This window comes from Mauremys reevesii, linkage group 21 (genome assembly GCF_016161935.1).
Source record: "Mauremys reevesii isolate NIE-2019 linkage group 21, ASM1616193v1, whole genome shotgun sequence".
Classification (NCBI taxonomy): Eukaryota; Metazoa; Chordata; order Testudines; family Geoemydidae; genus Mauremys; species Mauremys reevesii.
Window position 1 is genome coordinate 1,452,061 of NC_052643.1, and position 26,892 is coordinate 1,478,952.

Sequence of the window (26,892 nt, forward strand, 5' to 3'; positions counted from 1 at the left end):
CCTGCCTCAGTTTCCCCACCTGTAAAGTAGGGATAAGGCTGTTTACTCTTACGAGCCACAGATTAAGTGCAAAATATAATCATTATTTTACTGACAAGTAAAACCAGTCAGATTTCTGCAGACTGGGCCAATCGCATCATGTCCTGCCGCACGTCTAAGGGATTGAGAGCCTCATTCTTATGCCATAAGAACAGGGTATCTGCTTCCATACATGAACACGTAGTCTGGAGACTGCATCCTTAGGGCTAGATGGGAACTACACATGTGTCCAATAGCTGTTTATTTTCTAATAATGTAAATGCTCGTTACTTCTCCCCCTGCACACAGGGACCTGGGTACGCAGCTCCGGATGGGTCCTAGATTGGACAGAATGTAGCTGCTTCGTTTCCTGCCGCTGCCCAAGGCACGATGCCGCAGGAGGGTTGCGCTGCCGGAGCCATGCAGCACAAGCTGAGGCTGCCAGGCATACATGGAACCTTAACCCTGGATCTTAGCAGGCTTCCAAAACCTTCCAGGTCGCTCACGGTGAGATCCGAGGCCGTGTCTTTGCTGGCCTAGGGAGCTGTTTACAAACACAGGGTCTGATTTCCACATGGTGGATCCCAGCAGGGCCTATGCTAGCAGTGACCTCCCTGCTGCCTGGCTGGCGAGTAGCGTGTCGCCGAGGGTGCGGGTAGCCTGCTGCACCATTCCAAGCAGGAAATCTCCTGGGCCCAGCCCCTTGCTGGGCAAATTACCCAGGGCAAATAGGCAGAAAATCTTCTGATTAACAATAACAAATAACAACGGATGTGAGATCTCGGAGGTAATTACTGTGTGCTGAGGGCAAGGCAGCTCTTTGGCAGTCTGCGCAGTGCCTCACCGGGAGCACAGGGCCTCGTCCTGCTGCCGAGCCAATGAAACCCTGGAAATTCTTTCCAATTGTTCTGCTAAGATTAATAAATGGCTCCAAAGCCCCTAATCTGCTCTGTCAGGAGCGTGATGCCGGGGCCCCTCGCAGTCAGCTCGCTACCTGCCTCTGCCACTCGTTCCCTGAGCTGTAATAGTAAGTGAAGGTGGTGCTGTTCCTCCGGCTGCATGGAGCCCGCCCTTGCTAGAGGAGAATGCCCTGCTTGCTGGAGTCTCCGGCCTGGCCTTGAGGGAGCCCGCAGCGGTGGGTTCAGCTCTGGTGTATTCCAGTTTCCAGAGTCTCCAGCCAGGATCAGGCCCAGCTGCTGCCCAGGTCTGGTCTCCACACCACTTTTGTGCCAACTGAATTACTTCACTTAGGGCTGTGATTTTCTACTGACAGTGAAATGAGTGCAACCCCCAGTGTGGACACAGGTATGTCGGTGAAAAGGAGCCCGATCCTGGAGAGGCGAGAAAGATCGGGGTGGATGCTTGGCAGCTGTCTGATGACATCGTCAGTGGCCCAAGGTCCCTGCTTCTGTGCCTGCAAGTGCCGGCTGATATTTTGAGCTGCCTCCCCAAAGGCTTGCAATTGGGGTGGCCACCCTGGAGCTCACACTCTGGCCAATGTGCCTTGGGGCCATGCCTTTCTAATTGCTGGCAACCGGACCCCTGAGGTCCTGCCCCACCTGTCCCCTTGAGGCCATGCCCCCTTTTCCGCCTCTTCCCCCAAGGTCTCGCCCCTGTTGCTTGTACCTCTCTCCCCTCCCCCGTCCCTCCCCTTGCTGGATTGTCTCCACCTCCCTCCCACCACAGCTGGGCTCCCTCTGCTCCGGGAGCTGCTGCAGCCTGACAAGGAGCCGGCCTGCAGGTAGAAGGTGGCCCCGGCTGAGCAGGGGCTGGCGTGGGTTAATGACCCAGCGCCTCCCCCTGGCCCGTGGTAGCCAGACTGTTGGTGTCCAGTCAGTGCATCTGACTGGACACTGCCAGGTCCCCTTTTTGACTGGACTTTCCAATAAAAAACCAGGCACCTGGCATCCCTAACTGGCACCCGGGCAAAGAAGCCAAAAACCAGACTGTCTGGGTAAAACCCGAATGCGTGACAGCCCGACCCAGAGTCCGGGTACCCTCCTGCGAAGCAGGGCTGCAGACACCCCGATCTGAGAGGGAGCCAGTGTCTGGCCTTTCTGAGCACCTTTCCCCTGCCTGCCACATGGCAGAGCAAGCTCGAGCCAGCAGCGTTTCACCCACATGCTCACGGTGTGTCTGCTACCAACGGGCTGTCGAGCTGGTGGTGTTGCTGTGCTGTGCGGGAGTCGAGGCTCGATGCTGGCGAAGTGCAGGGAGGGTTACAGGCCATGGCAGGGGTGGCTCCATGCCGGAGGGCTAAGAGATCGTCCAAGCCAAAGATCAAGCAGTAGCGAAGCAGGGAGAGGCTGGAGAGAGCGGGTGGGAGGGTCGATTGCTGGTCGATAGGAGCAATGGAAGGTCAGTTTGACCTGCTTCTGATACAAGGCTGAGCCTGCTGAGAGACTCCGGGAATCCGCAATCTCCTGTTTGCCTTACAAGCGTTATTGACTGAAACGTCCAGGGAAACAAACCAGGCGCAGAGCATTTCTGGGACAGGCGTGCGCTTCCCGCAGCCACCGTGCCTGTGGCTAATTCTGAGCAGTTGCTGAACTGCTGGGCACATCAGTATGGGACTAATGGGAGCCGAGCGTATCAGATTGCAGCCGGCAGGCAGCTCCCCCCTCTCTGCTTTTATTCCATGCTGGCTTCCTCTCCGTTCTCCCCGAAGACATTGAACTGACTTAAATAGAAAACTCTTGAGAGTGTTTAAAGGCATCCTTGTCCCTCCCCTGGCCTAAGCAGCTTTCCTCTCCCTGGATTGATTTGTCTGGTTCTCCTCCTTAAGCTGGACTCCCCGTGGTAGGAGGGCATTAGAAGGGGTGACTTTGATGGCACTCCCCTGCAGTCTGTTCGTGAGAACACCAGTCTCTCGTGTGGTGTTAGCAGAGGCGTGTTGGGGGCTGCTTTGGGCTGGACAGCAGGGCAGCATTTGGTCTGCAGACTTCAAACCCCGGTCACACCAGGCATGAAGTGAGTTGAAAGGGCTCAGCTGAGCCTCCAGAAGACGATGAGAAACTGCCAGCCCAGCGAGGTGAGTGCTGCACTGGGCCGGGGCAGGCTCAGGAGAATGTGTCAAGTCCTTCCCCTCCTCTCCTGGCCCCTCCTGCTCTCTGTCATCTCCCACCCTCCATTTCCTCAGGAGGGGCTGATATCTGGGAGTGCCAATGTGCTGGACGGTGCATGGATCCTTGTGCAGAGGACCCTGGTCTGCAGCAGTTTGCAGAGCCTGGCTGAGCACACAGCCCCCTGTTAGCAGAACATCACCGGGGCTAGAGCCCTGTCCCTCCCCAGCCCAGCAAGGGACCTGCACTACGAACTCTCAGTGACTCCAGGCAAGAAGAGCCTCTGCAAATCGGCCTGTTCCCCTTAGTCATCTGCTCCCTGTCTGTGAGCAGAGTAACAGCTACGGACCCCAGCGCCCCAAAGGGTGAGACCCTCAGCAGGGATCCTGACACAAGGAAGAAAGGAGAGCAGCAGAGTATGGACCCTGGACTTCAGAAAAACAGACTTTGACTCCCTCAGGATTCCCTGGGAGAATAACATGACGGGGAAAGGAGTCCAGGAGAGCTGGCTGTATTTTAAAGAATCCTTCTTGAGGGCGCAGGGACAAACCATCCCGATGTGTAGAAAGAATAGTAAATATGGCAGGCGACCAGCTTGGCTTAACAGTGAAATCCTTGCTGATCTTAAACACAAAAAAGAAGCTTACAAGAAGTCGAAGATTCGACAGATGACCAGGGAGGAGTATAAAAATATTGCTCAGGCATGCAGGAGTGAAATCAGGAAGGCCAAATCACATTTGGAGTTGCAGCTAGCGAGAGATGTTAAGTGTAACAAGAAGGGTTTCTTTAGGTATGTTAGCAACAAGAAGGTGGTCAAGGAAAGTGTGGGCCCCTTACTGAATGAGGGAGGCAACCTAGTGACAGCAGCAAAGAGTCCTGTGGCACCTTATAGACTAACAGACGTTTTGGAGCATGAGCTTTCGTGGGTGAATACCCACTTCGTCGGATGCATGTAGTAGAAATTTCCAGAGGCAGGTGTGTGTGTGTGTGTGTGTATATATATATATATGCATGCAAGCAAGAAGCAGGCTAGAGATAACGAGGTTAGTTCAATCAGGGAGGATGAGGCCCTCTTCTAGCAGCTGAGGTGTGAAAACCAAAGGAGGAGAAACTGGTTTTGTAGTTGGCAAGTCATTCACAGTCTTTGTTTAATCCTGAGCTGATGGTGTCAAATTTGCAGATGAACTGAAGCTCAGCAGTTTCTCTTTGAAGTCTGGTCCTGAAGTTTTTTTGCTGCAGGATGGCTACCTTTAGATCTGCTAATGTGTGTCCAGGGAGATTGAAGTGTTCTTGTATATTGCCATTCCTAATATCTGATTTGTGTCCATTTATCCTTTTCCGTAGGGACTGTCCAGTATGGCCAATGTACATAGCAGAGGGGCATTGCTGGCATATGATGGCGTATATTACATTGGTGGACGTGCAGGTGAATGAACCGGTGATGGTGTGGCTGATCTGGTTAGGTCCTGTGATGGTGTTGCTGGTGTAGACATGTGGGCAGAGTTGGCATCGAGGTTTGTGGCATGGATTGGTTTCTGAGTTAGAGTTACTATGGTGCAGTGTGCAGTTACTGGTGAGAATATGCTTCAGGTTGGCAGGTTGTCTGTGGGCGAGGACTGGCCTGCCACCCAAGGCCTGTGAAAGTGAGGGATCATTGTCCAGGATGGGCTGTAGATCCCTGATGATGCGTTGGAGGGGTTTTAGCTCGGGACTGTATGTGATGGCCACTGGAGTCCTGTTGGTTTCTTTCTTGGGTTTGTCTTGCAGTAGGAGGCTTCTGGGTACACATCTGGCTCTGTTGATCTGTTTCCTTATTTCCTCGTGCGGGTATTGTAGTTTTGAGAATGCTTGGTGAAGATTTTGTAGGTGTTGGTCTCTGTCTGAGAGGTTGGAGCAGATGCGGTTGTACCTCAGTGCTTGGCTGTAGACAATGGATCGTGTGGTGTGCCCGGGATGGAAGCTGGAGGCATGAAGGTAGGCATAGCGGTCAGTAGGTTTTCGGTATAGGGTGGTGTTAATGTGACCATCACTTATTTGCACCATGGTGTCTAGGAAGTGGACCTCCCGTGTAGATTGGTCCAGGCTGAGGTTGATGGTGGGGTGGAAGCTGTTGAAATCGTGGTGGAATTTTTCAGAGTCTCCTTCCCATGGGTCCAGATGATGAAGATGTCATCAATGTAGCGTAGGTAGAGAAGGAGCGTGAGTGGACGAGAGCTGAGGAAGTGTTGTTCCAGGTCAGCCATAAAACATGCATCCGACGAAGTGGGTATTCACCCACGAAAGCTCATGCTCCAAAACGTCTGTTAGTCTATAAGGTGCCACAGGACTCTTTGCTGCTTTTACAGATCCAGACTAACACGGCTACCCCTCTGATACTTGACACCATGTAATCAATGCTTTTTTTGCCTCTGTCTTCACGAACAAGGTCAGTTCCCAGACTACTGCACTGGGCAGCACAACATGGGGAGGAGGTGACCAGCCGTCTGTGGAGAAAGAAGTGGTTCAGGACTATTTAGAAAAGCTGGACGAGCACAAGTCCATGGGGCTGGATGCGCTGCATGCGAGGGTGCTAAAGGAGTTGGCGGATGTGATTGCAGAGCCATTGGCCATTATCTTTGAAAACTCATGGCAATCGGGGGAGGTCCCGGATGGCTGGAAAAAAGACTAATGTAGTGCCCATCTCTAAAAAAGGGAAGAAGGAGGATCCAGGGAATTACAGGCCAGTCAGCCTCACCTCAGTCCCTGGAAAAATCATGGAGCAGGTCCCCAAGGAATCAATTCTGAAGCCCTTAGAGGAGAGGAAAGGAAAGTGATCAGGCACAGTCAGCATGGATTCACCAAGGGCAAGTCATGCCTGAGGGGAAAGCAATGGACGTGTTATTCCTTGACTTTAGCAAAGCTTTTGATACGGTCCCCCCCTAGTATTCTTGCCAGCAAGTTAAAGAAGCATGGGCTGAATCAATAAGGTGGATACAAAGCTGGCTAGATGGTCGGGCTCAACGGGTAGTTATCAATGGCTCCATGTCTAGTTGGCAGCCGGTATCAAGCAGAGTGCCCCAAGGGTCGGTCCTGGAGCCGGTTTTGTTCAATATCTTCATTAACGATCTGGAGGATGGCGTGGACTGCACCCTTAGCAAGTTTGCAGATGACACTAATCTGGGAGGAGTGGTAGATACGCTGGAGGGTAGGGATATGATACAGAGGGACCTAGACAAATTAGAGGATTGGGCCAAAAGAAATCTGTTGAGGTTCAGCAAGGACAAGTGCAGAGTCCTGCACTTAGGACAGAAGAATCCCATGCACTGCTACAGACTAGGAACCAAGTGGCTGGGCAGCAGTTCTGCAGAAAAGGACCTAGTGATTACAGTGGATGAGAAGTTGGATATGAGTCAACAGTGTGCCGTTGTTGCCAAGAAGGCTAATGGCATTTCGGGCTGTATAAGTAGGGGCTCAAGCCTACTATTCAACATTGGTGAGGCCTCATCTGGAGCACCGTGTCCAGTTTTGGGCCCCACACTACAAGAAGGATGTGGAAAAATTGCAGAGAGTCCAGCAGAGGGCAACAAAAATGATTAGGGGGCTGGAGCACATGACTTAGGAGGAGAGGCTGAGGGAACTGGGCTTATTTAGTCTGCAGAAGAGAAGAATGAGGGGGGATTTGATAGCTGCTTTCAACTACCTGAAAGGGGGTTCCAAAGAGGATGGATCTAGACTGTTCTCAGTGGTAGCAGATGACAGAACAAGGAGTAATGGTCTCAAGTTGCAGTGGGGGAGGTTTAAGTTGAACATTAGGAAAAACTTTTTCACTAGGAGGGTGGTGAAACACTGGAATGGGTTACCTAGGGAGGTGGTGGAATCTCCTTCCTTGGAGGTTTTAAGGTCAGGCTTGACAAAGCCCTGGCTGGGATGATTTAGTTGGGTTTGGTCCTGCTTTGAGCAGGGGGTTGGACTAGATGACCTCCTGAAGTCCCTTCCAACCCTGATATTCTATGATTCTAATCAGGTGCACGGTGCTGCCCTGTGCAGGGCTGGGTGAGGGACAGGGCAGACCAAACAGGAATCAGACCCACCACACCCGTCCCCCACACTCACAGCTCCCCTAAAGATCTGTCACACTAGCTTCACCTCTGGTTTGCTCTGCAGTCACCATTCACCTCTCCCAGCTCTGCACTGTCCCCTCCTGTAGGAGGTAAGTGGGGAGAGGTGCTGGGAGAGGAGTCCGGGGGCATTTGTCCCCTCTGCCGACATCCCACCACTTTATACCTCTAGAACAAAGACTGCAGGATGGGGGGCTCTCTCCTGGGAAGCAGGGATTCTGAAAAAGATTGGGTGTGTGTGTGCATACTCAGCTGAACACAAGCTCCCAGTGCGACACTGTGACCAAATGGGCTAACTCGATTATGGGATGCAAGAACAGGGGACTCTCGAGTAGGAGCACAGATGTCATTTTATCTCTGTTTGGCATTGGTGTGACTGCTGCTGGGATCCTGTGTCCAGTTGTGGTGCCCACAATTCAAGGAGCATGTGGATATATTAGAGCTGGTTCAGCGAAGAGCCACACGAATCATTAAAGGATTAGAAAACCAGCCTTAGAGTGACAGACTCAAGGAGATCCATCTACTTAGCTTAACAAAGAGAAGCTTAAGGGGTGACTTGGTCACAATGTTGGAGTGCCCACATGGGGAATAAATATTTAAAAATGGGCTCTTCCGTCTAGCAGAGAAAGGTCTAACACGATCCGATGGCTGGAAGTTGGAGCTGGAAAATTAAGGCTGGAAATAAGACGTACATTTTTGACAGTGAGGGTAAACAACCGTTGGAACAATTTTCCAAGGGTTGTGGAGGATTCTCCATCACTGACAATTTTTAAATGAAGACTGGACATTGTTCTACAAGATCTGCTCTAGAAATTATTCTGGGGAAGTTCTCTGGTCTGAGTTATAAGGGAGGTCAGACTAGGTGATCCCAGTGGTCTCTTCTGGCCTTGGAATCCATGAAGCTACGAGTGTAGGTTAGTGGTTCTCAAACTTTTGTAGTGGTGACCCCTTTCGCCCAGCATGCCTGAGGGCAACCGCCCTTATAAATCAAAAACACTTTTTTTTTAAAAAATATTTAACACCATTATAAATGCTGAAGGTGAAGCAGGGTTTGGGGTGGAGGCTGATAGCTCGCGACCCCCCAGGTCATAACCTTGCGACCTCCTGAGGGGTCCCGACCCCCAGTTTGAGAACCCCTGGTGTAGGTGGATATGGGAGCACACAGTACTCCTGAGGGCATTCTGCACCAATACAATAAACCAGGGGTAGGCAACCTATGGCACGTGTGCCGAAAGCGGCACACAAGGTGATTTTTCCGTGGCACTGACACTGCCCAGGTCCTGGCCACCGGTCCGGGGGGCTCTGCATTTTAATTTAGTTTTAAATGAAGCTTCTTAACATTTAAAAAATCTTATTTACTTTACATACAGCAATAATTTAGTTATATATTATAGACTTATAGAAAGAGACCTTCTAAAAATGTTAACATGTATTATTGGCATGCAAAACCTTAAATTAGAGTGATTAAATGAAGACTCGGCACAGCACTTCTGAAAGGTTGCCGACCCCTGCAATAAAAATTCTGTGCACAATATTTTAAAATCTGCAAAATTCTGCAAATTTTATTTGTCAAATCAATGTCGAGGCTCCAGCATGGCCTTGGGGAGCACAGGCCACTGGCTGCACAGGGTGGGAGATAATTGCATAGCTCCACCCGAGACACAGACTCAGCGGTGAGGCTGCACCCAGCCCAGACAGCGGAGGACATGGCCGGCCCCTCTGTGCCATGTGCACCAGGTGTGGGCAGGCAGACTCAGCCCAGCAGGATCCAAGTGTGGAGGGGATCTAGGGGTGGGTTGAGAGGGTTCTGTGTGGGGCAATCTGGGTGTGTGGGGGATCTGGATGCACAGGGGCTTGTTGGGGAGTTCTGGTAAAGGGACTCTGCAGGGGGGTCCAGATGCTGGGGGAGTGGGGCTCAGTGGGGTGGGGGTCCAGGTGCAGCTGGTTGGGGCTCAGTGAGGTGAGGATCTGGGTGCAGGTGGCTCATCAGGGTGGTCCAGATGCAGGGACAGTGGAGCTCATCAGGCTGGTTCTGAGGGTGGGGGTGAGGCTTGGCAGGAGGGTCTGGGTATGAGGGGGTCTGGATGCATGGGGGTTGGGTGGATGGGGGAGTAGCTCCCTGTAAAGGGATCCCTCCCCCTTCAGCTGAGGAGTGATGGGCACAGGAAGTGGGAATGAGGGGGGAATTTGCAGAGCTTCCTGCAGCTGGAGGAGAAATCTGGAAGTGGGTCTGACATGGGCCCCAGATGCTGTGTAGGGGAACAGGAAGTCCCGTCCTCCCCAACCCAGCTGGGACTAGTAGCTGAGCCTGGCACGGGGTAGGAGCTGCAAGCCAGGTCTTCCCCAGTTCTGCCCCCTGCCTCACAGTGATTTACCTCTCTGCTGGGTGCCCAAAACACACTGCTGGAGAGGGTTGCATGTCTGCTCTTGTGGCTTCCCTGTCAGAAAGTCAGTTTTCTGCGGGGAAGCAAAGAAACTGCAGGAGACACAAATTCCGGATGTTCGCAGTGGTGCAGAATTCCCCCAGGAGTAACAGCCTCACGATATAGGTGTACTGTGGGGGGGTAGAGCACACGGCCTCACGGTGTAGCTTGGGGTGTGCTGTGGGGTGGGAGCACATGGCTTCACGGTGTAGCTTGGGATGTGCTGTGGGGTGGGAGCACATGACTTCACGGTGTAGCTTGGGGTGTGCTGTGAGGTGGGAGCACATGGCTTCACAGTATAGCTTGGGGTGTGCTGTGGGGTGGGAGCACAGAGCCTCACAGTGTAGTTTGGGGTGTGCTGTGGGGTGGGAGCACACAGTCTCACGGTGTAGCTTGGAGTGTGCTGCTTTTCAGGCTGTTTGTGAAAGGTGAGCAGTTTTCTAATGCCTTTTTTCCTCCCATGTTTTCCAGTGAACTTGCTGGACACAGCAATGATCCCCGGGGACTGGGGCTGGCTGACCTACCCGTCGCACGGGGTGAGTATGAGGCTATCGGCACACTGAAGAAATGGGGACTTTGGGAACTGGCAGTGTATGTTGCCTGTGACCCTTCTGGGCAGCTTCGGTGTAAATGGAAAGGAGAGAGCAATGCCTTCTCCCTGTAGAACATACAAGCCTCTTCAGCCTGCAGCTGAGCTTGGCAGAGTTTGCCTGAAGGGTCTGGGGCACAGCACTGGGATGTCTCCTCGGCACGGGTGGGTGTCTGTGGTGAGGTGTTCTCAGGCCCTACTCGGCTGTACTGGTCTGAGCATGCGCAGGAGTTGGAGTCTCCTTTGCTTGTTGTCTAGCACAACCCAGGAGGCTGGAGTTACACGGCAGTTTCTTATCAGCCTCAAGATTACCACAATTGGCACTAATAGAACAACGGGTATTTGTGTGGCAGAAAACTGGTATTGTTAAAAGACAACTCTGTAAGATAGCACAGCTGGTGACACGCCTCGACAGGCGATGAAAGGGCTATAACCACAACCCCCTGATTCCTACCCACAGCTGGAAACAGCACAAACTGTTACCATCACGCCTACCCACAAGCAAGCAAGCCACCATTCAGACACACCAACTGCCCTCCAGACACGGGCACACCTTCCCTTGCACCTCACATGGATGCACACACCCTACATGCACACAGTTCCCCATGTTCATCTTCCCCCACCCATGGACAGCACCCCTGACAACACACGTTTATAGTGGACCCAGCCTGGGAGCGAAATACCAACCAACACCAATTTGTTTGCCCAGTTACTGTTTGCTTTCTGCTGATTGTGCCTTCTCAGCTGTGATTTGCAGCCCATCTGCTCCTCTCCCAGGTGGCTGTGTCACCGAGTGCCCCCACTGCCTCTTGGCATTATGCTGGGCACTGCTGCGGGCCAGTGTCACAAGACTTGGAGAGTGCCAGGTTCTCCTGTGGTTTCATTGTCTCCATTGGGCACATTGAGCCTCCCTCACACTGAATAGCACTTTTCTGTGCCAGACATGGACTCGGGCACACTTCACGATGAGACGGGATCAGCATCTGGCCATCCGTGTGCACATCCCTGAGTCAGGGGAGGGCTGTTATGCCTAGAACTAGGCAGGTGCTGCCAATCACAACGAAGCAACACAGCTTCTAGTGTAACTGAAATGTGCAGCGTTGGGGTGCCGGAGTGGCCTTCTCAAAAGTGTTGAGTTTTTACGTTCCCCTCTTTTTTTCTTCTCCTCTCTAAACTCAGTGGCCCTAATTTTTTCAATTCCTTCTCATAGAGAAGTCGTTCCAAGCCTCCAATCCTTTTCTCTGATCTGTTGCTGGAGTCTTTCTCTCTCTTTTCTATCTGTTTGAGAAGGAGTGATCCAAACTGTGAATTCTTAATAATAACGATGATGAGATTCTATATAGAATATTATCAAATATGTAAGTACATCAAATCCTTGGCTCAGCTCCGATTTTAGCACTTAGAAACTGCAATGATGAGTACCCTGTGTGATAGACCCAGGCCAGTTGGGAACAGCAGAGTAGTCGAAGGGAGAGATACTGGCCACTGGATAAGCAGTTTTCTGTTCCCTGAGTGACCAGAGCAGGGGCTGCTCCAGACTAATGAGAACACCTGACTCCAATTAACCTGCTAAGAGTCAGGTGAGGCTGTTAAGCACCTGACTCTAATTAAGGCCCCTCTGATGCTATAAAAGGGCTCACTCCAGTCAGGCTAGAGGGAACCAGGGAGCCAGAGGAGAGGAAGTGCGTGCGAGGAACTGGGAGCAAGAGGCGTGCAAGAAGCTGAGTGAGTAGGCATACTGCTGGAGGACTGAGAAGTACAAGCGTTATCAGACACCAGGAGGAAGGTCCGGTGGTGAGGATAAAGGTGTTGGGAGGAGGCCATGGGGAAGTAGCCCAGGGAGTTGTAGCTGTCGTGCAGCTGTTCCAGGAGGCACTCTAGACAGCTGCAGTCCACAGGGCCCTGGGCTGGAACCCGGAGTAGAGGGTGGGCCCGGGTTCCCCCCAAACCTCCCAACTCCTGATCAGACACAGGAGGAATTGACCTGGACTGTGGCTTCTACCAGAGGGGAAGGTCTCTGGCCTGTTTCCCGACCCACAGGGTGAATCTGTGAGGCGAGCAAATCCGCTGATAAGTGCAGGACCCACCAAGGTAGAGGAGGAACTTTGTCACACCTGCAAACAGAATATATTGTAGATGGTGAGACCTTTTCCAGCCACGCTGCCTATCTGCATACGAGCCCCAGACTGTTCCTCACAATATGGTCTCCAGTGCTTTGTCCAGCCTAGGTTTAAATACTCAGGCAATGAGGCTTTTGCCACATCCTTCAGGAAACAACTCCACATCTTCATCCAGTAAAACCCTGCTTCGGTGCTGTTTGACATTCAGAGTCAATTTTCCTTTGTTCGCTTTCATTCTGTTCCCCTTTGTAACGTCCTGCACAATTCCTTCCCCTCTTAGGTAGTCACACCCTTCAAACACTCACAGACTGTTGTCACATCTCGCCCTGTGGCTGTTCCTTTGCCAAGCTGTACCTGCCACATTCAGCCCTTTCCATCCCTCCCACCAGCTCTCTAATGAATCCTTTTGGTTAATCTTCTGGGGCCAGGCCCCAGCAGGTGTAAAGCAGCGTATCTCCATTGACTGCAGTGGAACGTTGCCCATTTACACTAGCTGAGGATCTGCCCTGATGTGTAGTTTTGCATCCTAAGTTAATTTTCTTATTCTCCTGGGTCCCTCTGTTGCTTGAGACACAGCTGAGCACATCGTCTGCCTTTGTATTCACTCGTCTCTTGGCTCCTGCTTCTTCTCCTGCTGTGCTGAAGACTCATCCAGCATCTCCGCATTCTTCTTTCTGCTCCTCTGCCATTTGTCTTTGGTTCCCTCCTCTTCTCCATAGCTTGAGCCACCCCATCCATGCTGACAATGTCCAAGCCTCCCCCTCCAGCCTCCACCCTCTCTTGTAGCCTCTGGTGGCTTCTCTCGGGCATCCTGCAACCAGCTCACACGCTCTTTCTCCAGAATGAACTTCTTCAAGTGACAACTCCGCTCGCCTTCCTGTCTCCCAGGCCTGTGACTGTGGTGTCCTTCACTTGGCTTTCTCCTCTTTCCCACTTGGTCACCACAAGGCTCTAGAGCCAGTCTATCAAAAGGGTTTTACTTTGTATAAATAATTAAATATTGGGCGGGACTGAGACAGCCCAGTGACCTGCAGTGTGGGAGATTCCAGTTCAAGTCTCTGTGCCAAATGAGGCAGGGCTGGGGCCTGAAGGTGGGTCTCTTAACACCTCGGCGAGTGCCAGGCTTGGCTTGTCAAAACCAGGAGGTTTCTGTGGAACGTTTTGGTTTCGACAGAGCGGCGTTATTCGGCTGGAAAAAAGGTTGGTTGAAAAACTTTTGATCAGCTCCACCTTTATGCTGTCTGGGTTTCAGCGATGGTGGTTTCTTAGCATCCCAGCTCCTGGCCTCCTAAACCAGGAGTGGCAAAAGGTCCCTAAAAGTGTGCAGGGGGCAATGGCACTGAACTGTGCCCCGGTCCCTGCACCACCCCTTCTCCCTGAACCCCCACCCTCTCTCCTCCCCTTCTCCCCAAGGGCCCGCGCCCATGCTGTCCATTCCCCCAAGATCCTGCCCTCAATCTGCCCCTTCTCCCCAAGCCCCCTGCACCCTCCCCCCGGTCACTTGCCCTTATGGCTGGTAAAAAGTGAGAGGGGCCTGGCCCCCTGGCTCCCTCTGTTCCAACGCCCCGTCCTAATCCCATTTGTTGCTTTGGATAAACAGTTTCATTTCCTGTTCCATATTTGCCACTTAAAATATCCTTTGAAGATTGTGCCCTCGCAACGATTTCTCCATTGACCAGTGAACATTACCCCGTATGAGCATCTTATTACCCTCTGTCCAACAGCCTGTGCGTTGGGCCCAGCTCTGTCCTGGCTGATGAGGGTCAGCACAGGGGAGCTGGGTCTGATGCTGGTGGGGATTGTCAGCTCCTGTCCATAGGGAGGCCAGCCGCTGTGTCCAGAGAATGACGCTTGTCACACTGATGATCTGGCTAGCTACTGCCCCGTGTGCAGTCTTGCAGTTTTGGTTCGGAGTGTACAGAAGGTTGTGGCACAACAATTTTCAGACCAACTTGATGCCTCTGTCAGCCTCGAGTCCTGGCCGTGTGCTTTCAGGGCTGGGTACTGCACTGGTAGCCTTGGCAGGCCTTCCCCTCCTGGCGATGGGTTAAGATTGTGTGCCCACGCCAGTATTTCTACCTCAGCTGCCTTCTGCCCTGGGAGTGGCCAAAGCAGCACGTTATCACCGGGCGGCAGGGCTCCTCCTCCCCGAGGGTGTTCTCGTGTGGAGCTCCATGGCATGCTTCCCCCCCCCCCGCTTCTCAGGGTGTATGGGGCTGCTGGAAGGGCTCGCAATGCGATATGCCTGCAGAATGCTGATGGCACCCAACTCTCCATCACTGCCTCACCCAGCCCAGCCAGAACTCCCAACGCCGGGCACACGGTAAGACTGGCACACAGGTGAGAGCTGGTTGGCTGAGCTCAATCTAGGTAAGATAGCGGCTCATGGTTGGGGAGCAAGCAGAAGGTAGCTGAGGATTGTGTCTGTCCCACATGGTGAGTGAGCGTGTCTGCCATTAGTTCCCAGGCTGGGTCTGCTGTGAAGCACTGCCAGGCAGAAGCACTGTCTGGGGGAAGGGAAGGGCTGCCCAGAGGGGGGGGGCAAGTGGGCCAATTTGCCCCGGGCCCCGCAGGGGGCCCCACGAGAATATAATATTCTATAGTATTGCGACTTTTTTTTATGGAAGGGGCCCTCGAAATTGCTTTTGCCCCAGGCCCCCTGAATTGTCTGGGGGCTTTCTACTATCCACGCAGGGCTAGGGGGTTGTGGCCATTTCTTTCCGATACAGCCCTTACTGCATCGTCCGTGCTTTCGCCACCTCTTGCGTAGACGCTGCAGGGGGCTGCGCTCCAAGTGTCTGACTCCACAGCCGCTGGGAGGGTGACATGCATTCGCTAGCTGTGCTCCGGCTTGCACCAGAAAATAGCAGTGTGACTGCAGGGGCACAGGCGTCTCGGGCTAGCCACCCACGGAACATAGCCGGGGTCAGGTGGGATTGTACTCGGGCGGCTAGCCTGAGCCACCCACGGCACCGTGGTCCCACTGCTGTCTTTAGGTGCTAGCCCTGTGCCGGGAACTGCACCTCCCAGCAGCTGTGTAGTTGGACCCCGTGACGACCTGGAAACAGCAGCAGGTGCGGAACGCTGCAGCTTCTTTATGGAGCACTGTGTCTCAGAGGGCGCCCGTGCCACTGTGCCAGCTCCAGCATCCCTGTGGTGCCTGGGTTGCGGGGTAGAATTTAAAGCATTGTTTTTTCCCTATGGAGTCCCCAGTGGTTTGGGACCTGCCTGCCTGAGAGATGCTCATCTCCATGTGCCATTCTGCCCCTGCTGAAATTAGTGTGGATGTCTGAGTCGCCCCCTCCCCTGCTGCATAACAGAGAGGCAGGGCAGACTCTGTCAGGGGCCCAGACCTTAGAATGCAACCCCTGCCCCCCCACGCTGGCATCAGGGCCTGTTCTCAGAGCCAGCTGCTGACCCAAGCTGGGGGAGGGAGGGGCTGTGGCGGCAGCTGTTTGCCTGGGGAAGGGGAATATTGTCACACTGGGATTTTACTGAGCCTGGTTGTTTTTGGCAAAAGCACCTTGAGCTCAGGCTCCTCTCTGAAAAGCTACCTAACTAAATAAAGCCCCTGCTCGCCCCACTAGGGCTGGCTACCCGTGGTCCCAGGCTTCAGGGTGTTAATTGCCTTGGCTGGAGGGTCACCCTGAAGGCATCTCAGCCTGCATGGAAGATGCAGGGCTCCTCTAATGCTGAGCCTTCATTCCCAGCATTAATTCTGTCCCATGTGAAATATGGCTCATGGCCAGACTAATCTGTCACAGACACCTCCTGTCGAGGGATGGAATTTCCCACGCTGGCTTCCTCCATCAAGAGACAGCCAGTCACATCCTCCACCCCCCAAGCCACGTCCCGCAGGGCACTCATTGCCTCCCTCTGCTCCCAGCAGGGCCGTGCCCTAAGCGTGCTGCCAGGTGCAGCCCCCAGGCGCACACCAAGCGCTGGTGGGTTTCCCTCGGCACGGGCACCTGGTGGGCTACGAACGTGCTCTGCCTGCATGTTCCTCTGGCACTACAAGAGCACAGAGCACCAGACCGAAAAGGGCGCCATCGGCTGGGGGCACAGGGGAAGGATAACCCCAAACTAGCATCATCTATCAGGTTCTGCCTAATTACAAGGCGGAAGCTCCATGAGATGCCCCAGGGGACCGTGGCAGCCTGGTACCAATGGCATTTGCCTCTTGGAAGTGCAGTTCCTCAGTGCCATGTACCCCTACTTCCCTGGGCACCTGTTCAGACCCCTCCAGGCCGCCTGGCCTGCTGCGTCTCCCATGGCTCTCCTATCCACGTCCTGGTTCAGCCCAGCAGACTGGCTCGGAAAGGCAGCTTAGACCAGACCATGTTTATATGCATTGCGCTTTACCCAGTTTGAAACAGCTTGTTACTTTTTACGCTCCCCCCAAAACAGTGGCTGGTTTCTTCTGAGCAAGAGGAAACCAAACACACCTGGATCTTCTGGGCCCAGCCAGGTTGAAACTCTGATGAATCTGGAAAGGCAATTTTTTTTTAAAAAGTACATTTTTTAAAATGTCATCCCTTCAAAACACTGTCATGTTTACCTGACTTCCCAGGAAAACTACCCAGGGATGAGCTGAGGGATGCCGAATTTCAGGAAGCTCATTGTCTTCTGAGGGAAGTCAAGGGGTTGTGAAAACTGGGCTTTGTTTTTCTTTGCCGTTCAATGTGGTCTTGGTGTCATGGCAGCCTTGGCTTCCCCCATCACTGCTCTCTGCAAACAGTGCCTGCTTCTAGGCTGGGATGGGCCAGCGAGCGCCAGTGGGGATGGTGTGTGTTCTCATGCGGACCGTTGTCTGTTAGAAGCAGGACCAAGAGTCTAACAACGGTATTGCCAGGAGGCCCCTAGCAGGCTGTAGCTGCAGATGGTGATAACTTTCAGTCATCGCTGCCCTAGATTGGATTTGGACTGGCAGCCTCAAGGGACCTCCTCCCTCGCTTTCAGCTGCAGCAGGTAAGACGAGGCACTGGTGGCAGGCACTGGTGGGTTGCTCTGTCTGAGCCTCACAGAGCAGAGATGCCGGGACCTGGAAGCACAAACCCAGCTGCCTGAGTGTGCTCGGGCTGGGCGCCCTTTGACCCCGGGGATGGGCAGGCCAGCGGGAGGTGGTGTGGTCTGGTTTAATGTTTCCTCTCTCTGGGTGATTAGCAGGTGCGTAATGAGCTGTAATCGCCATGCCAGGGCTTAATTACACCGACCGTCACCCTCCATCTCAGTGACACATGCAGGGGGAGGAAGGGTCAGTGGGGGCAGCCCTGTCCCCGCAGGCTTCCACTCCTCTCAATTAAAACTTCAAAGCGCTCCCGAGAGATTCATGGCCGGCTCCCTCCCTGGAACCGTTCCCTTCACGCCGACAATTAAACTCTTCTCAGTGCCATCAAACAGCCCCGCTTCCCCCGTCTCGTCCTGCCCTTTGCCAGCCCCTGCCACAAAGCGCTCCAGTGCCCTCCTCCCCTGCGCCCACATGGCACGTGACCCGTCGGATCAGAGAGAGCCTGATCGGCCCCTCTGCAAATTGCTTTTCTACTGACTAATTAAAACGCTGATGAGATGAGTCAACATATTATTAATAATTATTGTATCGTCTCCTTTGATTTACAAAGTCAAACATGATTTTGTTCAGAAATCGAGTATCTAAAGAGGCTGAATGATTCCTGCAATGCTAATTACAAAGGGAGCGCCTGGAGCACCAATGGCGCAACCCCCCGCCGTTCCTCATGTTGTCCCCTGCACCTCCACCAGGACCTTTGGCAGCTGGTGCTGCAGCCTCCGCCCTCCTGCCCTGCTCAGTCCCAGGGGACAGAAAGGACCAAGCCACTTGTATGGACGGGACAATGCAAAGAAGATGATGTCATACCAGATTATGCTAATAGCTGTGTTAAATCCCTAAGCATGTCCAGTGGGATCTAGATACTTCCAGAAGCTTTAGGCAGGCCTCCAACCAGACTGAAAAACTGCCCCTTCACTAGTAAACAAAGGGCCACCCTCTCTCGCACTGCCAGTGTGGCCAGTGCTGGTTCTCGTGTAACTCGCAGTCTGTGGTTGATGTGGGACACTCTTTGTCATGGCAGCCAAAACACTTTCACCACCTGTCCCAGGGTCCCACCTGACCCCATCCGCTCTCACAGCCCCGCACCTGGATGCACACACACGTGGACACGCGGCGGGGCAGTCTCACCGCACACCAACACGGATGCATTTGCCTTTGTGAAGGCTCTTGGCTCTGAGAAGAGCTGGCCGCCTGTTCCCGTCAATCTGGGGAGGAGAACTGAGGGGCAGCTTGCTCTAGTGGTGAGAGCAGGGGGGAAGGTAGATCCCCAGCTTTACCATTCACCAGGTGGCCTTCGACGAGATGCTCAACTTCTTCATGCCTCATCTCTCCTCTCTGCACAATGGGGCTAATAATACAGACCTGCCCCACAGGGCAAAGTGTGAGGGTCAGTCACTCAGGGATTGACAAGTGGTGCGAGATCCTGGATAAGTATCCTGGTTATTGTCGTCTGCTTGTTAATGAGGATCCTGGCAACTGCTCTGTGAACGCAGAGGCCATTGGAGATCTGGCTGCAGAGCCTGGTTTGTAATCTCTCCGTCCGTCAGTCTGGGTAACGGTCAGTTGCCTGCAGTGTGTTACTCAGAAGAAATCGCTGCTTGTTTTCCAGACTGATTTCCTGGTAAGTGGCAGGTGCCTCGCTCGCTGTCACTCTCAGTTTAACTGTGTGGCTGCTTTTGGGTGCTCTGAACGCAGCCCATGAACAAAAAACCAGCTTGTCCTCACTCTGGAATAATCCAAAAAGTATCCAGTGGAATTGCACTAAATTTGCTTAAATAACCAGCTGAGACGCACGCCACAGGAGAAGCTGCCTAGGGTGTTTGTGTGTTACTGATGAAAGTTTCCTGCTGGTGAAGCACCAGCGGGGTGGCCGGGGGCTGATCTCCTACATCAACGGAGCAGTGACAGCACAGACAGCGGGAGCGTCTGGCTCACTACCCCGCTACAGACCTCTCCCACTTCTGGCTTGGCCTCTCTCCCGAGCCTGCTGCCAGGAAAGTCAGTGAGCGATTGGGACCTGAGCCCTCCCACCAGACAGCCAGTCAATGGCAAAAGCTCTTGGATCGGAATGAGCCAGGCCGGATCTTTTTCTACAAGGCATTTGTACCATCACATGAGCGGCGAGGTGCTCCCTATCCCATGGCCAACCCCTCCGCTAGCCTGGGTGCGGTTGGCTTGGAGAGTTCACAGCTCTGGAAGGCCTGGGCGTAGAACGGAGACGCTTTGCGGCCTACAAGGACAGTGGCCATTGTCAGACAGCCTTTGAATGCAGGAACCCCCATCTGCAATACTTGTAACTGCCTAGCACAGAACGTGGGGGTGGGGCCCTCCCCTCCGGATGGGACCCCTGAGCCATGGGTCTGCAAGTGCAGCAGAGTCTCAGGCGACTGTGGTCAGGAATGTGCTGCAGGAATAGCGAGGCGTTTACAGCTGCCTGGAAGCCCCTTGGCCTGCTGTGAGATTTCCAGGGGTTTCTCCGGCAGGTCAGGGCTCTGCCTGCGTGAATATTGGCACTGAGAGCAGAGGACAGAACAAGCCACAGTGCAGCTAATACTCATTTAGAAATGGGTATGTCAGGAGGAGCAGAGCCTTTGAAAATAAAGATTTAAACAAGATAAAGGCACTTACTGCTAATTCCCCGGACGCCGCCGGTCACTACCAGCAGTTAACGGCCTGAGGTAAAGCTCAGGGTATTTAATTGCCTAACAAATCCCTTGTTAGCCATCACAGTGACTGATTTCATGGGGATTGTCGCTATTAAAAACCCCATTTAATGCTTTATTGCTACAATAATGTGGGTTTTTTTCCCTCTTCCACTTGACAATGCTGGGTGGCTCCTGGGAAGGAATCGCATCTCAGTGCCCTGCGGGGAAGAGCTCAGGACATTTCTGGGGGCAGTGGCAGCTCTGCCGTGCTGGCAGGACCAGCAGTGAAAGGCTCCGTGGCTGTCCCCTGTGGGCGGGATCCCAGGCCTGGGTAGGTCTGGGGTCCCCTGGCTTGGCACAGCCAGGGAATGGGAGCCGTTTGGGGGATTGTCATGGAAAATAGCAAGGCTGAGGCTCTTTCATGGAGCCAGGCTTTTCTCCTTGTGTGTTCATTCCCTACAACTTCCCCTCCTCCTCCTCGTCCCTCTCCGTTGCACCGCGCAGGCCCTGGGGAGATTTCGGAGCCCTTGCTCAGCCGCACAGCTATCTGCTGTTTGCATCTTTTCCCTTTTATAATCTGGTATTTCTTTTTTTATAACTTGTGTTGACTTTAATTTAAACTATTAAAGGAGCCCCTGAATGCAGATGCAATCGCACTCCCTCCCCCCGCCGCACACTCGCCGCGCTAATTATGATGTCCTCATTTTCGTCTCGCTAGGGGATCTTATCACAGTGACGGGGGCCGAGCTGAGCTGCGTTTAGTAAAAGCCACTTCAAACCGGCAGCCAGGAGCAGGCCGAGGCGAGCGCGGCTGGAGAGGCCAGGTGCACGCCCAGCGCCCTCGTTCTTGAACTGATCCTTATCCCCTCCTCCACAGGCCCCCGCTCAGCATCAGCTCTGCCAGGCTCTCCCGGGAAGGGCAACTAGCCATGTGGCCCTGTAATTGCAGTAAACGAGAGAAACCCTTAAAGTCACAGAACTGCCTAAGGTCTGACCCTGCCTGCTGGATCTCCACACACACAGGACGGGAGCATGTCCCATGCTGGTGGCCCAGGAGCTCAGGGACCTAGTGGCATTCGCGGGTTGATGCGGGGTCACTCCAGGCAGGACACACTCTGGGTTAATAGGAAAGGGCCTAGCATTGATATAGTTCTTTTCATCAGTGGCACCAGCTTCCCAGCAGTCGACGTTACCAGGCGCTCAGACGCTTGGTTTGGACAAGCTCTCAGTAGCCTTTGCTAGAGCGAGCGATCAGGGAGGGAAAGACCTCTCCAGATGGACCCTTCCCAGTGATGAGCTGCCAAAATATTAACAACCGGTTCCCTCCTCCTCACCTCACGAGGGGGTCGTGCCCCCCCTTGGGGTCATGCCCCCCATGTTTTTTTGACACCCCCCGTCGGGACCCATGACCCATCCCCCCCTTCCCTGTCCCTTAACTGCCCTTTGCAGCCCCATCCAACCCCTCCTCTCATTCTGGATGGCCCCCCGGGACCCCTGCCCCATCCAACCACCCCTTCTCTCTGTCCCTGAGTGCCCCCACCACCACATCCAACCCCTGCTCCTTCCTGACTTCCCCCCCAGGACCCTTGCCCCCATTCAATCCCCCTGTTCCCTGCCCTCTGACCGCCCTGACCCCTATCCACCCCTCCACAACTCACCGAACACCCCCTCCCTGCCCCCTTACCACACTGCCTGGGGCCGGGACCGGGTCCGCTCTGCCGGGACCTCGACTGGCGCCGCGGGGCCCGCCTCCCCGGGCCGGCGCCGGGGCCGCAGCCGCGGGGCCCGACTCGGCCGGTACCGAGGCCGGAGCCGCTGGTTCCGAGCTGGGCGGTCGGAGCTGCGCAGGCGGGACCAGCCCGAGCCGGGGGTTTTTGTCTGGGACCGGGCTGGGGCGCTCAGCCGGGGCCAGGGGAAGCTGGACTGGGCCATGCGCGCGCCGTCCCGCTCCCCCGCCGCGCCAGGCTTACCTGCCTGCTGCTTTTTTCAGGCTTCCCGTAAACATTTGATTCGCGGGAAGCAGGGGAAGGGGAGGAGGAGGAGGAGGGCGGAGCATTCAGGGGAGAGGGGGAGGTGAGCTGTGGCCGGGGGCCAGGTGGACAGCTGCCCGAGCCTTTGTTAAATTTAAAAGCTTTTTAGAACCGGTTGTCCTGGAACAACCGGTTCTAAAAAGGCTTCTAAATTTAACAACCGGTTCTTGCGAACCGGTGCGAACCAGCTGGAGCTCACCACTGACCCTTCCTACTGGCGGGAATATTCCCAGGGAATCCCAAGTGATGGGACATCCCCCCTCCCCGTGGGGGTCTGGTCTGGGGCCCAACAGACCCCTCAGCAGAGAGACAGCCCCTCCTCTGTTGTTACTATGTATTACAGCCGGCATGGTGTACGAAAACAGGACAAAAAGCTGCCCCCTGCCCCAAGGAGCTGTCAATCTAAATAGCCAGTGAATGCAGGGAGCCCCTTGGGGTTTGATGAGTTGGTGTTTCCAGATGCTGAGCCTCGGAGCGCTTCCCCCTTCGCGGTGCTGATCGCTCACAGCACCTGCAGAGGTGCAGCACAAAGCCGTTCCCGTCCACTGTGGCTCTCGTAGCGAAGGCAGTTTGGGCTCTGGCTGTTTTGCCCATCGTAAGTAGAGGGAGCAACTGACCCACCCAGCATCGTACCTGCCCCCTCCCCAACAGCTTGGCGTGACGGAGGATGGGACCTGAGAGCCACACCCTGTGCCCAGCATGTTTACACAGCACAGCGGATAATGCTGACGACTGGCTGCTCTCTAGCAGCTTGCGTCAGAGGACCTCAAAGTGCTTAGGAAACCGTGGAGGCGCTACACCACCGCCCTCCCCGCGAGGCAGGGAAGGGTTTTGCAGAGGGGAAAACCAAGGAACAGAGAGATACATGAGGCACCAAGGCAGAGGTGCTGACCCCGTGGGTACTCCAGGCTGGAGCGCCCCCTCCCTCCTCCAGAGCCTCCCACCCACCGGTCGGCCCCACTGAACAGCGCTGCCTCCTTCTCCCAGAGCCTCCCACCCACCGGTCGGCCCCACTGAACAGCGCCGCCTCCTTCTCCCAGAGCCTCCCACCCACCGGTCGGCCCCACTGAACAGCGCCGCCTCCTTCCCCCAGAGCCTCCCACCCACCGGTCGGCCCCACTGAACAGCGCCGCCTCCTTCACCCAGAGCCTCCCACCCACCGGTCGGCCCCACTGAACAGCGCCGCCTCCTTCCCCCAGAGCCTCCCACCCACCGGTCGGCCCCACTGATCAGCACGTCCTCCTTCCCCCAGAGCCTCCCACCCACCGGTCGGCCCCACTGAACAGCGCCGCCTCCTTCCCCCAGAGCCTCCCACCCACCGGTCGGCCCCACTGAACAGCGCCGCCTCCTTCTCCCAGAGCCTCCCACCCACCGGTCGGCCCCACTGATCAGCACGTCCTCCTTCCCCCAGAGCCTCCCACCCACCGGTCGGCCCCACTGAACAGCGCCGCCTCCTTCCCCCAGAGCCTCCCACTCACTGGTCGGCCCCCCTGAACAGCGCCGCCTCCTTCCCCCAGAGCCTCCCACTCACTGGTCGGCCCCACTGATCAGCACCTCCTCCTCCCTCCCTGTGCCTCCCGCCTGCCGCAGTCAGCTGTTTTGCAGCATGCAGGAGGCTCTGGGGGGGAGGGGGGAAGAGTGAGGATGAGGTGCACTCGGGGGGGGTGAAACGGGGTGGGAAGAGGTGGGGTTAGGGCAGAGGCGGGGTGGAAGGGCGGGAAGAGGTGGTGGGGGGGGTGGGGCCTGGGGCAGAGCACCTCCCGGCACGTTGGAAAGTCGGCGCCTGTGCACCCAGTGGGACTGTGGCAGCCTTGCCAGGCCAGGGAAGAAGAACAGGCTGCTGGCTGGTGCCAGGAAGCAGGGCTGAGCGCAGCAGTAGCAGCTCAGTCTTCTCCCCCGGAGCTGGGGTCGGGGCAGGAGGAATCCCTAGCCCAGGAGCTAGGCTCTCCCTACACTAAGTGATGCTGAAGCAGAGCTTGGCCGTCCTGACGTGCTTTCCGTGGACGTTTTCCTTGCTCTGTGTCTGTCGCTGCTCCCCTGGTTTCAGACCCTGGAGTGGAGGCCAGGACGACAGGACCCCTCGTGGCGAATCCCCCCAGGGGCTCCGGGCCTTGCTGGAGCTGCAGTGTGATTCTCCCAGTGACCCTGGCCCTGGAGGGCCAGTCCAGAGAGGATGGGTCTGCGCTGCCTGTGACAGGCAGGACTTGACTGACTCATTGTTCCCTGTCAGTATCTCTGCGCTGTTCTCGGGTGCTGGCTCCCGTGTGTGCCGCCTGCAGCCAGGCCTGTGCTCGTTCCATGGCTCCACACGTTAGGCTGGAGAAGTCTGTGCTAGAGAAGCCCCTTGCAGTCTGTGCTCGGAGGTGGCGCAGCGAGCGGCACGCGTGTCAGGCGCGCTGGTGGCCGGCCCAGAGGCAAGCGATGCACATTAGCAGAGCCCTGAGAAAGGAAACCTGTTTACATCACCGAGAGGAGGCTGGGGCAGCCCAGTCGCTGCTTCGCACTCCACTTCTAAGACAGGTCAGAGTCGAAGAGCTCTGCTACCCCAGCCTCCCTGCCTGCTGCTCCCCACAAACGTCCCAGGCCCCCCACCCGCCTCCGCTTTCCAGCAGCAGCCTGTGTGTTAAGGGTGAGAACTCGGCTCAGGAGCCGTCAGACCCCTGCAACGGGGGAGAGAGCGAGGGGTGGGGAAGGTCATGGACCTGCTGGCCAGCAAGCACCACGTCATGTTGAGTGCCAGCCTGCAGTGCAGAGAACGAGCCACGTAGCTCCGAGAGCCAAGGCCTGGTGCCGAGGGCAGAGGCTGCACAGGAGAGGCCCTGTGGGGGTGGGGCAAGGTCTGACCCCACAGGTGTGGCCTTATCAGGGGGCCAGGGGCAAAGAGCAAGCGAAGACCATCTGAAAAGCAGGAAGGTCCCCTGCAGGTTTGACCTTGGGTTGAGGCCAGCCAGGACTCAGACTGGGCTAGCAGCATCACCCCCAGCCACCAGTGTAGTGGCCACTCAACTGAGCATGCCCGAGAGGTGCTCAGCAGCAATGTAGAGAGGCCTTGCCATTGGCCATGGGCAGCGAGCACGCGTGGCGCGAGCAGGGTGAATGTGTGTGACCCAGGAAACCCTTAGCGCCCGCGGGGAGGGGGTGCAGAAGGTAACAGGGATCTCCTGGGCCTGGTATACACAATCCAAGAAGTGTCATGGGAGGTGTCAACTGAAAGCCAGTGTCACACTGGTCATCAAAATCATGGCAAGACACATGTATGGATGCTATAAGTAGTGAGGTACGTAGGCTGAATGTTATGTTCTTAAGGTCTGTGCCTAGGGACAGGTCCCCAGGTTTGCTATCAGACAAGACGTGTTTCCCTAGCTGGCTGTTTACATGTAAATTGAGTATTGCATGGGTCACAGTCGGCTCCGCTCACCAGTCTGAACGAAATGCTGACAAAGGGTTGTGAAAACTTCAGAGAGAGAAAAGTTACAGGGAAGCGAGCAGTGGTGGGGGGACGTTACCCTATCTGGAGGGGCACATCAGAGGTTTTGTCAAGTATATTTAGGAAACAAAGAAGACACCCTGGCACCCTTCACCGAGTAAGTAAATGGGCAGTGAGTTTGCTTCATGAGAAAAGGATCTCAGCCAGGCTTGGGTGAAAACCCTGGGGAGAACTTTGGATGAGAGAAGTGTCTGAGACAGGGTTAGCCTGTGAGTTAAGTGTAGTTTCTAGGAAGCATGTTATGATTTTGTTTTATACGTAGCCGTTTGTTCCCAGTATTTTTACTCACTCTCACTTCACTCTCTGGTCTTTGATAATACCTGGATCCGTGTTTTCACTATAAATCTGTCTCAGTGCTGTGTGTTCCGCACAAGCTGTGTTCTAGGGTAGGACTCTTAGGGGCAGTGTATTGCTCCTTTGGGAACCATAGGCCTGGTGAGTCTGTGAGTGTTCAGTGGAGAAGGGGCTGGACTCTGGCTTGTCACGTTCCCCAGAGAGCCCTGTTCTTTGCTTGCCCTGAGCCCCCCTCCCAGTGACACATCGTCTGGTGAGCCATCCTGGTGCTGCACCTCATGGCGCTGACAGTGGGGTGGGCAGGCACCTTTTCCAGCACACAATTGCAATTAATGTCTCAATGGGCTCAGCAGGGAAAAGACAGAAAACAGATGTTGGTGTCATTTGTGCCCAATTAATTGTGACAATGGCTTTAACGTCCTCCCCCACACATTTCCCAGCAAGCTGGAGAACGGCTTTCCACTCAGTCCAGTGACGGGACATGCTTGAGTATGAAAAGGCTGAGATTGCAGGAGTGCCCTGTTGTGCTGTATTGTGGTGTGCCACATTCTCCAGTGCTGTGTTGTGTTGCAATGTGATGTGCTGCTCTCTCCAGTGCTTTGTTGTGTTGTGTTTCAATGTGATGTGCCACACTCTCCTGTGTTGTGTTGCAGTGTGATGTGCCACACTCTCCAGTGCTATGTTGTGTTGTGCTATAGCATAACATGCCACACATTCCAGTGCAGTGCTGTGTTGTGTTGCAGTCAGGGGCGGCTCCACACCCCAGCACGCCAAGCGCGTGCTTGGGGCGGCATGCCACAGGGGGCGCTCTGCTGGGAGGGCAGCAGGCGGCTCTGGTGGACCTCCCGCAGGCCCACCTGCGGGAGGTCCACCGGAGCCGCGGGACCGGCGACCGGCAGAGCATCTCCCGCGGCATGCCGCCCTGCTTGGGGCAGCGAAATGTCTAGAGCCGCCCCTGGTTGCAGTGTGATGTGCCACACTCTTAGCGCTGTGTTGTGTTGTGCTGTGTTGCAGTGTGATGTGCCACACCCTCCAGTGCTGTGTTGTGCTATAGCATAACAT

The 26,892-nt window shown here is 55.0% G+C and overlaps 1 protein-coding gene across 3 annotated transcripts in view; it reads left to right on the plus strand.

Annotated features, from left to right (window-relative positions):
• The window catches only part of EPHA8 (EPH receptor A8), a 131,719-nt gene that overhangs the window by 16,010 nt on the left and 88,817 nt on the right, over positions 1-26,892 (plus strand). For all 3 annotated transcript variants that reach the window (XM_039509366.1, XM_039509367.1, XM_039509369.1), the window contains exon 2: positions 10,072-10,136. In XM_039509366.1, coding sequence (XP_039365300.1) covers positions 10,072-10,136 — 65 coding nt within the window. The remainder of the gene's footprint in view (positions 1-10,071; positions 10,137-26,892) is intronic.